The sequence below is a fragment of the Onychomys torridus genome, chromosome 1 (assembly GCF_903995425.1).
Source record: "Onychomys torridus chromosome 1, mOncTor1.1, whole genome shotgun sequence".
In the NCBI taxonomy this organism is placed as follows: Eukaryota; Metazoa; Chordata; class Mammalia; order Rodentia; family Cricetidae; genus Onychomys; species Onychomys torridus.
The window spans coordinates 165,161,921-165,178,157 of NC_050443.1; the positions used below are offsets into that span (position 1 = coordinate 165,161,921).

A 16,237-nucleotide genomic window follows, 5' to 3' on the forward strand; every position below is an offset into this window, starting at 1 on the left:
GGGGTCAGATACCCAGACAGTTGTGAGCCGCCATGTGGGTGCTAGAAATTGAACCCAGGTCCTCTGGAAGAGCAGCCAGTGCTCTTAACCACCGAGCTGTCTGAGCCATCTCCAGCCCTATCTTTATTAGTATTATTACTACTGTTTTTTATTATTATTGGTGTGTGTAGAGGAATGTATGGGCACACACATGCTGTGGCAGTGCATGTGGATGTCAGAGGGCAGTTTTCAGGAGTCGACTCTTTCCTTCCAGCATGGATTCCAGCGATTGAACTCAGGCTGTCCAGCTTGCGCAGCAGGTGCTGTTACCTGCTGTCTCGTTGACCCTTGGTTCCGGACTTCGGCTGGACTCAGACGGACATGCGCTCAGAGTGAGGACAGCCGCATCTCTCGGTGTTCCGTTTCTGCCATTTTTCTTGTCTGCTTTCACCCTCTTGGCGGCAAATTGAGTGTATTCTGTCAGCTCACCTTTTTCTCTCAGTGCGGTCGCTCTTCAGAGAACTCTGCTGGTGTTTGCGGCGCAGGCCGTGAGAGTCAGAAGATGCTGGGCCTGTCCCTTGGTCCTGGGCCTCTCACCTTCTTTGCTTAAGTGTTTTCTGACAATATATGGGCAGGTATCATCATTCTTTTGTTTGTTTGCTTGTTTGTGTGTTTTTCAAGACAGGGTTTTTCTTTGTAGCTTTGGAACCTGTCCTGGAACTCACTCTGTAGACTAGGCTGGCCTTGAACTCACAGAGATCTGCTTGCCTCTGCCTCTGGAGTGCTGTGATTAAAGACATTTGATGATGCCACCACCCAGCCTGATACTATCATTCTTTTTTTTTTCTTCTTCTTCTTTCTTTCCCCACACAGGGTTTCTCTGTGTAACAGTTCTAGCTGCCTGGAACTCACTTTGTAGACCAGGCTGGCCTCAAACTTACAGAGACCCGCCTGCCTCTGCGTCCAGAGTGCAGGGATTGAAGACATTTGACGACGACACCACCGCCTGTCGATATCATCATTCTTAGAGAGGGTAAAACAGTTTTCAGATTCTGCTAGCTCTTTTGGGTCTCAGATGACAGGACTTGGTAATATCTGTCAGTTTAGGACACCCATTTCCCCTAATCAAGTTGAGAACACTCAGAGTGGCCTTCATAGTGAGTCTCTAGATTCCTGCTTTCTGTCTCCAGTTCCCTGTGGAATGGTCCTTCCTCAACCACAGGTGCACTTGGCTGGCTCAAGACGCCCTGCTTCATGGCAAGAGCTTATTTGTTGTTCCCACCATTGATTTGGACCACACCACCCTTCCATACTTCACCCAGAGTATCAGTAGCAATTTGTGTGCCAGGCACTTCTTGTCAAAAGGATGAAGTTCAGAGCTAGAGATATGTCTCAATGGTTAAGAGCACTTGTTGCTCTTGGAGAGGAGCTGGGTTCATATTCCAGCACCCACATGGTGGCTCACAACTCTCTGTAATTCCTGTTCCAGGGACTCTGATGCTGTCTTCTAGACTCGGTGGGCACATGTGTCCACGCAGACAAAATAGACACATTAAGACAAAAAGACACCTTGAGCATTCTCCCCTAAGCTTTGGGAGGAAAGCCTGGCTGACTCTCCTGCTCCTTTCATGATCTGGACCCCAGATAAAGGGATTTTTTTGTTTGTTTGTTTGTTTTTGTTTTGTTTTGTTTTTCTCTGTGTAGCTTTGCACCTTTCCTGGAACTCACTCTGTAAACCAGGCTGGCCTCAAACTCACAGAGATCCGCTTGCCTCTGCCTCCCGAGTGCTGGGATTAAAGGCATGCTACACCAAAACCTGGCTAGGGATTTTTGAAGTGAGTTACAGGGTTAGATGTTACTGTGGTTGGGCATCACGTGACATAAGAGCTGAGCATCCTTTGCAAGAAGGAGTGTGTAACAGATCATTTATGTCAGATCCAGGAATGGAGGGACAGCATGGTATCTTCAGCTGTGCTTCCCAGTTGACCCTGTTGAATTTCACCATCCTTTATGTTAAAAGGTCACCTCCAGGTGTTGCTGATCTTTTCTGGACTAGGACAGACCAAGTAGCTCCACCCTCTTTCCCATGATGAAGAAACATGTGAGGAAGTTAGCCCTGCCCTAGTACCACAGTGAGAAAGGGGGTTTTGCCTCTGAGGTGGTTTAAACACTTGTAATTCCTCAGCTGAGAAGTGAAATTTACAGATCTGAGTAACCAGGCCATGCAGGGTATAGGTCTGTAATCCAGCACCTGGGAGGTGGCAGCCGGGGGGACTGGAAATAAAGGCCGTCCTCTGCAAGTAGCAAGTTTGAGGCCAGCCTGGGCTACATGGGACTCTCTCAAAAAACAAATAATAATAACAATAAATAGTTCCACACAGAAGGTTTTCCAACCCCTTTATCAAACTTCCTGAACCCTGGCTCAGCTTCAGTTACTCTTTTGATCGGGTAGAGGTTTGTTGGGTTCTGATGGCCAGGAAAATTTTACCAGCACTCATGTTTAGGGATTTCCTCCCACCCATCCATCCTTCCTTTTCTTCCTGTGTGTGGTATATATGTATGTGTGTGGTGTGCCCGTGCACTTGTGGTATATGTATGTGTGTGGGGTGTGTGCCCATGCACTTGTGGTGTATGTGTGTGTGAGGTGTGTGTCCGTGCACTTGTGGTATATGTGTGTGTGGGGTGTGCCCGTGTACTTGTGGTATATACGTATATGGGGGTGTGTGCCCATGCACTTGTATATATGGATGTATGTATGTATGTGGGGTGTGCCCGTGCACTTGTATATATGGATGTATATGTGTGGGGTATGCCCGTGCACTTGTATATATGTGTGTGGGGGGGTGTGCCCGAGCACTTGTGGTATATATGTATATGTGTGGGGTGTGCCTGTGCACTTTTGTGTATATATGTATATGTGTGGGGTGTGCCCGTGCACTTGTATATATGTATGTATGTGTGTGGGGTGTGCCCGTGCACTTGTGTGTATGTGCGTGTAGATACCACAGGTTGAGCTTGGGTGTCCCCCTCAGTTGCTCTCCCTACCTTATTTTGTTGAGACAAAGATCCTCACCAAACCTAGGTTAAATGAAACTTGATCAAAAACCTAAAAAGAGCACATTTGCCCCCAAATCACTTAGACCTTAGAGGAGGAGCTAGTCTGGGAGGGAGGAGCTGGAAGAGCAGTTGTGAAGAGTCACAGGACAGTGGAATACCACCAGGGTGCTTTCTCCAGACATGGGATCGACCTCCCAGGCTGCTTCAGGTTGAAATGCTGTAAGCCTTTCTGTGGGTCAGCCATCGTGGTGGTTTTATGCCCACCAAGGAGTGAATGGTGGCATCATCATCATCATTTTTGATTTTCAAGACAAGGTTTCTCTGTGTAGCCTTGGCTGGCCTCAAACTCCCCTTGTAGACCAGGCTGGCCTCGAACTCACAGAGTTCCACTTGCCTCTGCCTCCCAAGTGCTGGGATCAAAGACAGTGCACCACCACCATTGCCTGGACATTATTTTTATCTTGCTCAGAGTTTACATAAAAACAAAGAAGTCAGCCTTGGTGGAGCCCAGGAAACCCATCTGGGTGTGAGTCATGTGGTTGATGTGACCCTGCCCCTCTCATCTCCGTTACATTACAATCCTCTTATTATTTCCTTCAGTGCTGGAGTCAGAGCTGATGGCTTCTTGCTAGCTAGTTCTTATAACTTAACCCATTTCTTTCTTTTTTTCTTTTTTGTTTTTTCGAGACAGGGTTTCTCTGTGTAGTTTTGGTGCCTGTCCTGGGTCTCGCTCTGTAAACCAGGCTGGCCTGGAATTCACAGAGATCCACCTGCCTCTGCCTCCTAATTGCTGGGATTAAAGGCATGCGCCACTGCTGCATCTTGCTTCTCCTTCAGTGGCTGCTGGTGTCTCTCTCCAGACTCCCCAGCTATCTCTTTCCACTCTCTCTCTCCTAGATTTCCTGCCTGGCTATGACCTGACTTGCCATAGGCCAGAGCAGGTTCTTTATTAACCAATCATAGCGACACATATTCACAGCATACAGAAAGACATCCCACAGCAAGTTACATCCCTAGTCCTTTTATTTACTTATTTATTTATTTGGGTTTTTGAGACAGGGTTTCTCTGTGTAGCTTTGGAGCCTTTCCTGGAACTCACTCTGTAGCCCAGGCTGGCCTCGAACTCACAGAGATCTCCCTGCCTTTGCCTCCCAAGTGCTGGGATTAAAGGTATGTACCACCACTGCCCAGCCCCCAGGGCCTTTTATTTCAGTATGGTTTAGGAGATGTGAAAAATGTCCTCAGACAGCTTGCTGATTTCCATGCTTGCTTCCCTGGTTAGACTTGAATTGTTTACAAGGAAAAACACCCACGTTTTGGCACAAAACCTGACTTTGCTGTCCTTCATGAAGTTCAAGTTGCAGCTCCTGGGAGAGTCTGTCCATCATCAGTGATGCCTCATGTCACTGAGCTCCACACGCTCTGGAGGCAGCATGGCAGATGCTCCTCTGTGGAGGGATCATCCCACTCTAGGAGGATTTGCTTGGTGGGTAGCAGAAGTGGTGCCGTCGGCAGTGAGTTTTGGCTCCTGCAAATTGACTTCTCTTCCCCTTCAAACACTGAAGCCAGGCTGGTGGCCCATGCTCTCATCGCAGCATTAGGGGAGGCTGAGGCAGCAGGATCATTGAAGGGTATCCTGAGCTCTGTAGTGAATCCAGGTCAGCTGGGCTATGAAGTGAGACCCTGTAGATGTAACCATCTTGTTAAATAAGAAACACAGAGCCAAATACAGAGTTAATAATAGCCAAGAGGTCAGAGCAATAGCTGAGAGCTGAAAACCTTACCCTTCACTGCTTCTCTGTCTTTCCTCTCCACCAGAGGCCTACTTCCTGTGTCCTGTCTTTTTTATAGACTCTCTGTTCTGCATTCTCTCATTGGTTATAAACCCAGCCACATGACCTCCTTGTCACTGCCTGTCTGTACAGACCTCCAGGTTTTCTATGGTTGGTATTGAGATTAAAGGTGTGTGTCACCATGCTGGCTGTATCCTTGAACACATAGAGATCCGCCTAGCTATGCCACCCAAGTGCTGGGATTAAAGGCGTGCACCACCACCACCCAGCTTCTGCTGTGGCTTGCTCTGACCCCAAGGCAACTTTATTAACATACAAATAATATCACATTTCAGTACAAATATCACCACAAGACCCTATCTCAAAACCCAAAATCAACTGACTGTCCACCGGGAACCATCGATGTATCTTTATCTTCTCTAACCCCTGCACTTAGAGCAAAGCCCTAAGGTCATATTGAAGCGATCAATATAATCAAAACAGTGAACCACGTGCCTTGGATACCCAGTGGAATGAGGTTCCTGGAGCTTCTGTCATGTTTCCCACGCGGAAAAATGTCCTGCTTGAAGGGATTCCAGACATGTGTGTGTCAGCTTCCAACCCGCTGTCGCTAACTGATCTTTGCTTTTTTTTTTTTTTCCTGGCTTTGTTTTTGTTTTTGTTTGAGGCAGTCCTCGCTGGCTTAGACCTCACTATATATCCCAGACTGACCCCATACTTGTGGTAATCCTCCTGCCTCTGCCTCCCAAGTACTGGGATTACAAGTGTGCGCACCATGCTTTGATCTGTCCCTCTTCCTTTCTTACATGCTCCATGTGTCTGTCATACTTGCTCTGCACATCGTGCTCACTTTCCCCACACAAACCCAATTTGTGTTTTTCTGCCATTCTGTCCCTCAGTAGCTCTTGGGTTGATCTTTATCCCCAGGCCTTTTATTTATTAGCCGGTGTGTTTCAGTGGGTGCTTGTGTTTGTCCCACGCTGGGTAGCTAAATGTTGTGCTTGCCTTGGCAGCACATACACTAAAAATATCAACCCCAGGACTAGACTAACTTCACCACCACAGTTCCTCCAGGTGGCTGGAGGCAACCAGGAATACAAGATCACAAATGAGGCTGGGCAACAATTATAATTAATATCAAAATACTATTTCTGTGTGTGTCAAAACCATTTTGGAGCCACATGCCCGGGTGAAATGCCGGTTCCATCTCTTGTGAGTGTATATCCTTGCGTGCGTTCTCTTCACTAAAGCTTGGGTTTTTCTGTCTGGGACAGAGCAGCTCTCTGTCTGCTGGAATCTTCCTTTTTCTGAATAGCATTTGATGTGGAACAAGTGCCCACATACTGCAGCTAAGGACTGTTTCCCCAGCCATCTTCCCTGAAAAGCCCCAAAGGAGAGTAATCGTGGGCTTTTCAGGATGCTTTGTGGAAGGAACAAGCTGAGTGACTCACAGAACTCCGTGTGCGAAGTCTACTGTTCTTGCCTCAGCAGGCCTGCTACGCGCCTGCCCTTGTCCAGCTCCCGGACACAGATAAGCCAGGATTCTTGCTTCCTGGCAGCTGAGCAATCTCTGTACTGCTGCTTGGCAGCAATCTGTGCATATTTGTCTGGGGTTGGGATCTGACCCATGCATTCTCCACCATAATTACTTCAGGATCATTTTGTTGATACATGGCTTTATCACACAAAGATGTCTTTCTTTCGCCCCCTTAGCTTTTACTGTGGTACTTTTAAAAAATAATACTCAACTTTTCCATAGCCATGTCAAAGATTTAGTTTTATTTTTAATTGTATGTATATGGGAGGGTATATATGAGTGTAGTCCCCTCAGAGGTACCTGATACCCTGGGGCTGGAGTTACAGACAGTTGTAAACTGTTTGATGTGGGTGCTGGGAACTGAACGTGGGTCCTCTGGGAGAGCAGCCAGTGCTCTTAACCACTGAACCATCTCTCCAGCCCTCTGTGGTACTTTTTTCCTTCAAACAAATCAATGGGTTTGTGCCCAAACCCAAGAAAGACAAAAATCTTAGATGATCTTTGCTTCCTATGCTCCTGGAAACGAGGCTGCCTTGGGCCCACAGAGCACCTGCCACTCCAGAAGCCTGGCAGGGGTCCCTTTCTGACAACACCATTCTTGTTTTACACTCCTTGACTGCAAAGTAGACACCTCCAAGCCTCAGCTCTCCTGTCTAACCTCAGTGGGTCACAAGACCTGGGAGCAGGGACAGTTCCATAATGAAGAGAGCCAAGGCCCAGGAATGTCTCCAGCTCTGTCCCTATATGGGCCCTGTTACATCTCGAGAGCAAATGAGAACCCTAGGACCTTCCCAGTCATTTATCTTGTAGAACTCAAGTTTGCCAAATTGGGTGCTGAGGCCCTGATTCGTCATTGCTCACACCACTGTCCGCTCCTTGTGAGTCTTCTAAAGGAATCCACCACCAGGCTGTCTGTACGCACATCTGCTTATTGGATTAATTCCCCTCCCCTTGTGGTCTTCTGGCGTCTTGACTCTTATATCATAAAGAACCCTTGAACCCAGAGCCTTTGCTAAGTCTGGCTCTCCCACTGCTAGCCGAATGCCACATGCCCCAGCTTCTGCCACTGAATAGGGATAGTCACATTACATCATGGGGTTGTGGGGCTGAGGTGTTGGTGAGGTGGAGTTTCAGAGTTTGGCTTGTGGTTGAACAAATAACCAGCTCTCTGTTCCTACTCCAGGAGTGTAAAGTTGCAGATGTTAAACGGACTGCATAAAAGAATGAAGTCTATGAATATATGTGCTGTCGCAGTATGTCTTAAAATAGGAAGTTAAGCAGGACCCAAAGGGTGACGTTTTCTGGCAGTGCTGTCGTGGGGGTTCTCCAGGAGAGAGAGGGGACTGAGTCAACAGGAGGATGCCCCAGAGGCTGCTCCGGGTGCTAAGCAGTGGTTAACTTTCAGTATTTTGACGATGTAATCCTGCTTAATTCTAGTTTAATGTGACTTCCTTTTTTAAGTTGGTAAATTCAGCATTTAATTTAATTCTACATTGACAGGAAGATGACGAAGATTGCTTGAAGGAGGACTTTATTTTTGGCTCATCCAGTCTGAGCCTGGATCACTTGCGATGAAAGACTCCCAGCCCCACCTCCCAGCTGGTGGCAGTGACCCTCTTGTTTCTTCAGTCCCAGCTGACTGGGTTGTGGTGATATTTCTAGGGCCTGGCATAAGGGGAGCTCATCTTCCCGAGACTGCCTGAATTAGCCAGCCCCGCTTCTTTTCTGCCCTCACCCCCGATCTCATTGCTTAAGGAATGTTAATCGCCAACAGGCAAGAAGTAGGTTAGTGTGAAAAGTTGTCAGCATTTTTTTTCAGAGCGTTTGGTGCTGTTCTAGCGATGATGCTTCTGGCTGACATGCTGCCTTGTGCTCAGAAATGTATAATCTTTATGAAGACGAACCCAGACAACCGCCGATGAGAAGCCCTGTCTGGAGTAGCGACCACAGAGGGATGATTGGTGAGGAGGACGTCAGTCTGCGATATGACACTGTTGAAGTTTTTACTTCTTCCCAAATCGCCATTGATGACTATTGTTTAGGAATGCAGGGGTCGGCATGTAGCTCAGTTGGTAGAGAGCTTGCCTGGTTCTCAGGTTCTGTCCCTACCCCCACATTATCCAGGTGTGGTGGTACACTCTTCTAATCCTAGAACCAGGAAGGTAGAGATAGGACGATCGGAGGTGAGTGAGTTTGTGGCCAGTATGGGCTATCTGAGACCCTGTCTCAAAAGTGGGGGTGGGGGGCAAAGAAATGTGGCAAGGAATGATGGCTCAAGCCTGCAGCACTTGGGAGGTAGAGGCAGGAGGATCAGAATACCCTTGACTAAATAGTGAGTTCAAAGCCAGCTTGGGTTACGTGATATCCTGTCTCAACCCTCCTCTCCCATCAAACAAACAAACAAAAATACAGAATAATTCTGTAACCCATCAAAGCACAGTGTGGGAGTTATTTAGTGGTGGTGTCCCTGGCACTGAGAACAGTGCCTGGCATTGTGGGTGGTCAGTGGGCATGGGATAGCTAAACAGGGTCATTCATATCATAGCACTCTTTCCCAAGAACCGCAGGTGCCTGTCTGTCTTGTTAGGTCGGTACACACTACAGTTGTCCAGGAGAGACTCGACTTATTTTCGCCAGTTGGCTTGCCAAAGTTAAATTGTGTCTCACATGTTTTCTGGTTCCTAGGGGTTGCCAAAACTGAAGACATGAGGGGACGGGGTCGGAAGCTGTCTCCCTGGTTGTCCTGACTGCCAAGCCTTGATGTGCAGTCTCATCTCTCTGGCAGTTTAGCTTGTGTGGGAGGGCATGGGATAGACTAAAGTGTGTCTTGAGAATACATTATTTGCCCCAAAATGGCTCTCTGGGCTCCAGACACCCAGAGAGGCCACCACTGTGTACATCAGCTTTTTCTTCTTTTCTTATAGCAGTGAGGTTAGGGTTTGTTCTTACGTGAGCCTCACATAATGGCGCAGCCTGCTTGGCATATTCATTTGCTTGTCAGAAAAGTCGTTGTGACCTTGACCATTAGTTGTGATGCAGGCAGCGAGCACACTGTGTCTGGTTGGACTAATGACCGGGCAGCACGTGTGGCACCTCACTGCGCTCGGTGCTGGGCATTGCTAATTTCTTGTCCTAGGTGGGGTTTCGAGATGGTAATTTGCAGAAATCTCTTTGGCTTACATGAGTCATGCCCAGCAGAGTGGCACTGTCTTGGAGGCCCTTCAGTAAATATCACTGGGAAAAGTATTGCAGAAGATTGACAGAGGTGAACTATATGAACTCTCGAGTTGAAGGAAATGTAATTGATTTGCAGTCTAAGTTACTAAAAAGTGGCTTTGAACTTCAAAGTTCCCTTTGAAAACTGTAGAGTCATTTCTGAGCTGGGGGTGTGGTGTGGCGCGGTGGGTGAGCCCTCATCACACCCAAACACCCAATAGAGTTATTTCTGCAAATCCACACCCGAATCTGGACCGTGTGCTCTCGATGTTTTTGGTGTAGGATTCAGGTCTGGGGAGCGCTCCCACATGCTACTGTTCAGGTTGAGAGTTGGCTTGCCTCACCGACCAGGAAAGGTCAGATCAGGACGCTGACCCCCAGTGTCTTTGTTTCTTGGGCAAAGCTGGCTGGTTGATTTTCCAAAAGAAAGCACAGCAAATCTAAGGGAGTAAGCTTTTCTGAACCAAGAATTGGTTTAAATATAGCTAATGTGCATTACTGGCAACTTGGAGGGTGTGGTGGGACTTGTTGTACCCTTTGTAAGACAAGTGAGGAAAGAGGTTGGCACCTGGACACACCCAGTTTGTTTATGAAATATAAACTCCCCTGTTCAGCAGGGGGCCCAAGACAGCAGCCAGCGACTACCTACGCTGGGAGAGATGCCTCTGGAGGCCCCCTCTGCCTTTGCCTCTTCCCAGAGAGGGTGGGGACAGCTGCTAAACATGCTGTTGTTTATTGAGCGAAGCCACTGAAGATGGAGGTGGGGGTGGAAGTTTCCGCGAAAGGACAGTAACCAGGCTTGAATTTCTTTCCCGAGGAGAAACAACACCTTATGCAGAGAAGCGCAGCTCTCTTTAGTTCCCTAGACTAGATTTATCGGCCGGGAGCGCGGTCAGAGCCGAGGAGTCAGAGCTGGGGAACTAGCAGGCCCCGCTGGTCCTGGTATCACCACCCGCTTACGGCACATCCTGAGGATTCCTCAGCAGCTGTCTGAAGTTGTTCTGCTGTGCCTGAACTGATGTCATTTCCCCCTTGGCAGACGCTTGGGCTGTGCTGCGTCTGAGATATGTCACGAGAAGGTGGGGGTGGGTCGGGGCCAGGGGGAGCAGTAGTGAGGAGAGCAGGCGGTCTGCTGAGTCCCGGGACTCTGTTTACTTTCTCTTCTTTGCTCTGGAAGACCGGAGAGCGCCCCAGCCACCGCGGGCCATGCTTCCTCCAAGACCTTAACTTCTGAGTGCGAGCCCTGTGTTGTTAACGTTAGTGGACGATGCTCCTGCAGGATGCCTTTCCTTTGGGGGCTTAGACAGGTAATTAACTGGTTCTCCGCGGATCATTGATCGCGGCTGCGGACGGGAGGAAGGTGTCACTGTTCTCTTGGGTTGAGCAGAGGGCGTATTTTAGAAAGTGTCTCAGTCCTGACAGGCTAGCTCCCACACAGACCTTTCCAGCCTTCATATTCTTAATCCCCAGTGTCCCTGAGGTGACCCCAGGGCTGTCCATTTCTGATTTTCCAGTAGTAGCCACAAAGCCACCTGTGAAGCGTTATGGAGGAGGAAACTGTAGAGGGGTGAGGCGAAGTGAGGGTCTTGCTAACCCTCTTTTCTTCCTTCTCCATTTTGATTTGATGAGGTAAGAGAGATTTCTTCCCAGTCCACCGGTTCTGAAGGGACTGGGGGAGGGGCGGCTGTGTGGCTGAGGGATATCCTGGACACTTGACGGGGGTGGGATTGGAATTGGTTGTTTTGGTCCTGCTGAGGCAAACAGACTCCTGTGGTAGAGGCTTGATTGCTCTGTGGCCAGTTTGGGGGGGGGGGGGCTCAATTCCTGCAGGCAGCCCAGTGTGGAATGAGAAAACAGTAACAAGGGACCAGCTGCTGTCCCTGAGCGTAGATACTGCTCCAGGTGTTTGTTCCAGGGGCTCTGAGAGCCAGACACCCCCGTCCCCTCCCTGATCTGAGAGGCATGTCTGTATCGGAATGTGTAACTGTACCCAGCAGCAGGGCTACAGGAGGGGTGAGGACAGGCACACACACCCTCTGCAGCTTGTTCCCTGGGGAAGCAAAGCCACTGGTGAGCTCAGACCTCGGGTCCAGAGGGGAGCCTTGAGGGCCAGCTGGTTACTCTCTGAGCAGAGGGCAAGGTGAGCGGATTCCCAGGAGTTGCCTGAAGTTCTCTCTCTCTCTCTCTCTCTCTCTTTTTCTTTCCTTCCTTTTTTTTTGTTTGTTTGTTTGTTTGTTTGTTTTTTCCGAGACAAAGTTTCTCTGTGTGGTTTTGGAGCTTGTCCTGGAGCTTACTCTGTAGACCAGGCTGGCCTCGAACTCACAGAGATCCACCTGGCTCTGCCTCCCAAGTGCTGGGATTAAAGTCGTGTGCCACCACCGCCCAGCTCCTGGAGTTCTTTAAAAGTGGGTTTGGACACAGGATAGCAGCAGAATGTCCAGGAGGAGTCCTAGTGGGGGCCCAGCATCAAACGTGTAGTGGAGACCAGGGGCCTAACACCAGACCAGTGTATGCTGTGACTTGTTGGGTCACAATGCAGCTTCTGTGATGAGATTTTTAATACCTTCCCTTTTAAAATTTTTTTCTCATTTTATTTTCTTCCTTTTTTTCTCCTGAATTTTGTTTTATTCGGGGAGGGGGTGCAGGGGTGGAGGGTAGATGCAAGGGATGGGGAATGAATGAGATCAAGATGCATGATGTGAAAAACACATAGAATTTAAAAAAAAAAAAAGTGGGTTTGGGAAAAATATCTGAAGCCTTCTGTCACTGCCCTCGTCAGCTTCAGAACAGCCCTCTGATGCAGTTGGCACAATGACATCCCTTTGTGGCCCTCTGATGCGGTTGTTACAGTGACATCCCTTTGTGGCCCTCTGATGCAGTTGGTACAGTGACATCCCTTTGTGGCCCTCTGATGCGGTTGGCACAGTGACAACCCTGTTGTGGCCCTCTGATGCAGTTGGTACAGTGACATCCCTTTGTGGCCCTCTGATGCACTTGGTATAGTGACATCCCTTTGTGGCCCTCTGATGCAGTTGGCACAGTGACATCCCTTTGTGGTCCTCTGATGCACTTGGTACAGTGACATCCCTTTGTGGCCCTCTGATGCAGTTGGCACAGTGACATCCCTTTGTGGCCCTCTGATGCAGTTGGTACAGTGACATCCCTTTGTGGCCCTCTGATGCAGTTGGCACAGTGACATCCCTTTGTGGCCCTCTGATGCAGTTGGTACAGTGACAACTCTGTTGTGGCCCTCTGATGCAGTTGGCACAGTGACATCCCTTTGTGGTCCTCTGATGCAGTTGGCACAGTGACAACCCTGTTGTGGCCCTCTGATGCAGTTGGCACAGTGACAACCCTGTTGTGGCCCTCTGATGTAGTTGGTACACTGACATCCCTTTGTGGTCCTCTGATGTGGTTGGTACAGTGACAGTCCCTGTGTGGTTCTCTGATGTGGTTGGCACAGTGACAACCCTGTTGTGGCCCTCTGATGCGGTTGGTACAGTGACATCCCTTTGTGGCCCTCTGATGCGGTTGGTACAGTGACAGTCCTTGTGTGGTTCTCTGATGCGGTTGGCACAGTGACATCCCTTTGTGGCCCTCTGATGCGGTTGGCACAGTGACATCCCTGTTGTGGCCCTTTTACTCTTCCCTAAGAAAAGTTGCCTTTAACCTGCAAACATGGTAAGATCTATTGAGCAGGGATTAAAGGTGTGCACCACCACCACCCAATGGCCATTTCTTACTTTACTAAGATACCTTTGTCTTATATAGTGGGGTGGCCAGAAGGTGAAGAAGGCCTGTGTCTCAGAACCCCAACTCAGCTGAGAGAATGAGGTGGTGAGTAGCATTGAATTAAACCCCTCAGAGCATCCTAAATGACCAGCACCAGTTTTCTAGACTGGCTTCTGAACAGTTTCCTGGGCAAACGGCTAGACCCCAGAGCTTCTGAAGGGCCCTTACCACCCTCAGTTCTGCAGGTCAGCCTCTGTCTGCAGAATTTTGGAGATTATGTAGCCTTGTTATTTCTAGCATTTCTGTGCCTGTCAGTCCTGCATTGGAGCCCTGGAAAGCCAGCTGTCTCAAGGTTCCTTGGTGATAACCTGTGGGTTCTGGGCAAGCACTTCCTGTCTGCTAAGTTCTTATTTACTGACACAAAGATGTGAAGATACAAGGTCTTTTCTTCCAGGGACCTTATTCCTGGTACAGTTGTTCTCATATGCTATAAAAGTCACCTGAAGTGGGGTTTGTTCAAATGTAGATTTTATAGATTCTTGTGGGGCTCAGGAATAGTATTTCTCTTAAGTTGTTCCAGGTGTTTCTGGTTATACCCGAGAGACTCTGTGACAAGACAGTATGCTGGGACTATAACAGAATGCCCAGGCATAAGGTCAAGGAGGGTGACGAAGCTGCTGACTCAGCCCAGTGAGTGGACATGGTAGACTTTCCTGAGACAGTCTCTAGTCTGAGCCTTTATGATGGATGAATAGTTTTCCAGATGAATCAGGTGAGGCGGTTGCCTTCGCTTGTTCCTGTAGATGAGGAGAGAAATTGCCTTCCTCTGTGAATCTTGAGATTGAGTTTACCTGGTGAAAACAACCCCTAGGCTTACAGATATCGTATATTTTATGGAGTAGGAGGGACCAATAGGACCCTTCGTCGAGATAGATGATAGATAGATAGATAGATAGATAGATAGAAAGAAAGAATGACATGACTCAGTGTCTGTGAAGAGCAAGTGAGCCACAGGATGTATGAATTCTTTAATGTAAGGGACAGTGCTGATGGCCCCTGGAAGCTACAGTGTTGACCAGAGAACGATCATACAGTGTTTGGAGGAGCTGGGGTGTAGAAACTTCTTGGATATCCTGCCGTGTACCAGATTTTAGACATGGCACACAGTTAGGCACACTATCCCTTTGTTGTCTCTCAAGATCAGAAAACAGGTTTTCTGGAAGAGAACATCTAGCATGTATTTGAGGAAGGTAGAATGTTGATTTTCAGAGAACAATATTGCAGCAGCAGGTGCTGAACCTGCGAAGTGATATCTAGTTCATGATTGAGGTAGGAGGTATAGCTGGAGACCTTCTCTCCAGCCCCCACCAAGCCCTGTTAGTCCAACAGCCCACTTATAAAATAAATACACAGACGCTTATATTATTTAAACTGATTGGCCATTAGCTCAGGCCTACCATTGTCTAGTTCTTACTCTTATATTCAGCCCATTTCTATTAATCTATACTTTGCCACATGGCTCGTGGCTTACCGGTACCTTACATCTCACTGTCATGGCGGCAGCTGGCAGTGTCCCTTCCTGCCTTCCTGTTCTCCCAATTCTCCTCTTTCTTAATCCTGCCTATACTTCCTGCCTGGCTACTGACCAGTCAGTGTTTTATTTACCAATCAATCATCCACAGCACTTCCCCTTTTTCTTTTTTTTTCAAAAAGGAAGGTTTTGCCGGGCGGTGGTGGTGCACGCCTTTAATCCCAGTACTGGGGAGGCAGAGTCAGGCGGATCTCTGTGAGTTCGAGGCTAGCCTGGTCTACAGAGCGAGATCCAGGAAAGGCGCAAAGCTACACAGAGAAACCCTATCTCGAAAAACCAAAAAAAAAAAAAAAAAAAAAAAGAATTGAAAAAGGAAGGTTTTAACTTTAACATAGTAAAACTACATATAACAAAACAATTATCAAGCAAGAATTACAGTTACAATATTAAGGAAGGTATCCTATATATCTTATATTTGTGAGTCTAAGGTTTTATATCTAACTTATCTTTTATCATAACTAAGGAAAATTGTAACTATCTAGCTTCAACTACATCAAAGACCTCAGAAGGATATAATATTACCTGAGAACCGGGAGAAGGATGCAAGCAACTTTCGGGAGTCTTGCAGGGTAGACAGAGACAGCTGGCAGCCTGGACAGTCACCTAATGTTTCTTTGTAAAGTTGGGGCATCTGTCTTCAGCCCACAGGCTTAGAGTCTCTCAGTCATTTCTCTCTGTGTCTGTAGAATGTCTGGCAGTTTCCTCTGTGAAGCAGGAACCTGAAGGACCATTTTGCCAAGCAAATTACAGTGGTCACTTTCCTATGGGTCCTGCATGTCCAGTTGATCAAGCAGTCCAGGCAAGAACAGTTTCTTGCCCAAATGGCTATTTTTGCCAAGGTGAAGATAAACTCCATATGAAGTGTCTTCGATGCCCATCCTCCTCTCTGAAGTAAATCAGTGCTGCCAGGAACAGACATGTCTCACTGTCCAGAAAGTCTAAATTTTTAAAAATATTTTAAATGTCATATTCTGTAGGTCTTTGAAGTATTTGAAGATTACCTATCTATCTGAAATATATCTATGTATACCTAGAAGACTTAACTAACATGGCTATGAGTATGATTATCATAGATGACTAATTATTAATCTATTTTTAAATTATCCATTACAATATTAAATGAGCTGTACAAACATAATACCTTAAACAAGAGTAGAAATGTACACAAGGAAGTGTTGGCTTGGTAATACTGGAAGAGGCTTGGGATCAGCATTTTTTATCTGAAAAGCATTATGCAAGCATAGTTCTGAGCACATTGTAGATACAAAGAGGTGAAAGTGCTCTCCTGGCCCCTGAGAGGTTCACAGTCTCAGCTAGAATGAGTGTATGGGT

General features: G+C 47.7%; 2 protein-coding genes across 4 annotated transcripts in view; both read left to right on the forward strand.

Annotated features, from left to right (window-relative positions):
* Sfxn2 (sideroflexin 2) overlaps nt 1-16,237 on the forward strand; it is a 71,332-nt gene that overhangs the window by 36,021 nt on the left and 19,074 nt on the right. The window lies entirely within an intron of this gene.
* Nucleotides 1-16,237, forward strand: part of Wbp1l (WW domain binding protein 1 like) — a 66,234-nt gene that overhangs the window by 14,874 nt on the left and 35,123 nt on the right. Inside the window, exon 1 of one of the 2 annotated variants that reach the window (XM_036171559.1) lies at nt 10,705-10,889. The exons of the other annotated variant lie outside the window; for it this stretch is intronic. Coding sequence (XP_036027452.1) covers nt 10,863-10,889 — 27 coding nt within the window. The 5' untranslated portion in view covers nt 10,705-10,862. Of the gene's footprint in view, nt 1-10,704; nt 10,890-16,237 lie in introns of those variants that run through there. 2 annotated transcript variants of the gene reach the window in all.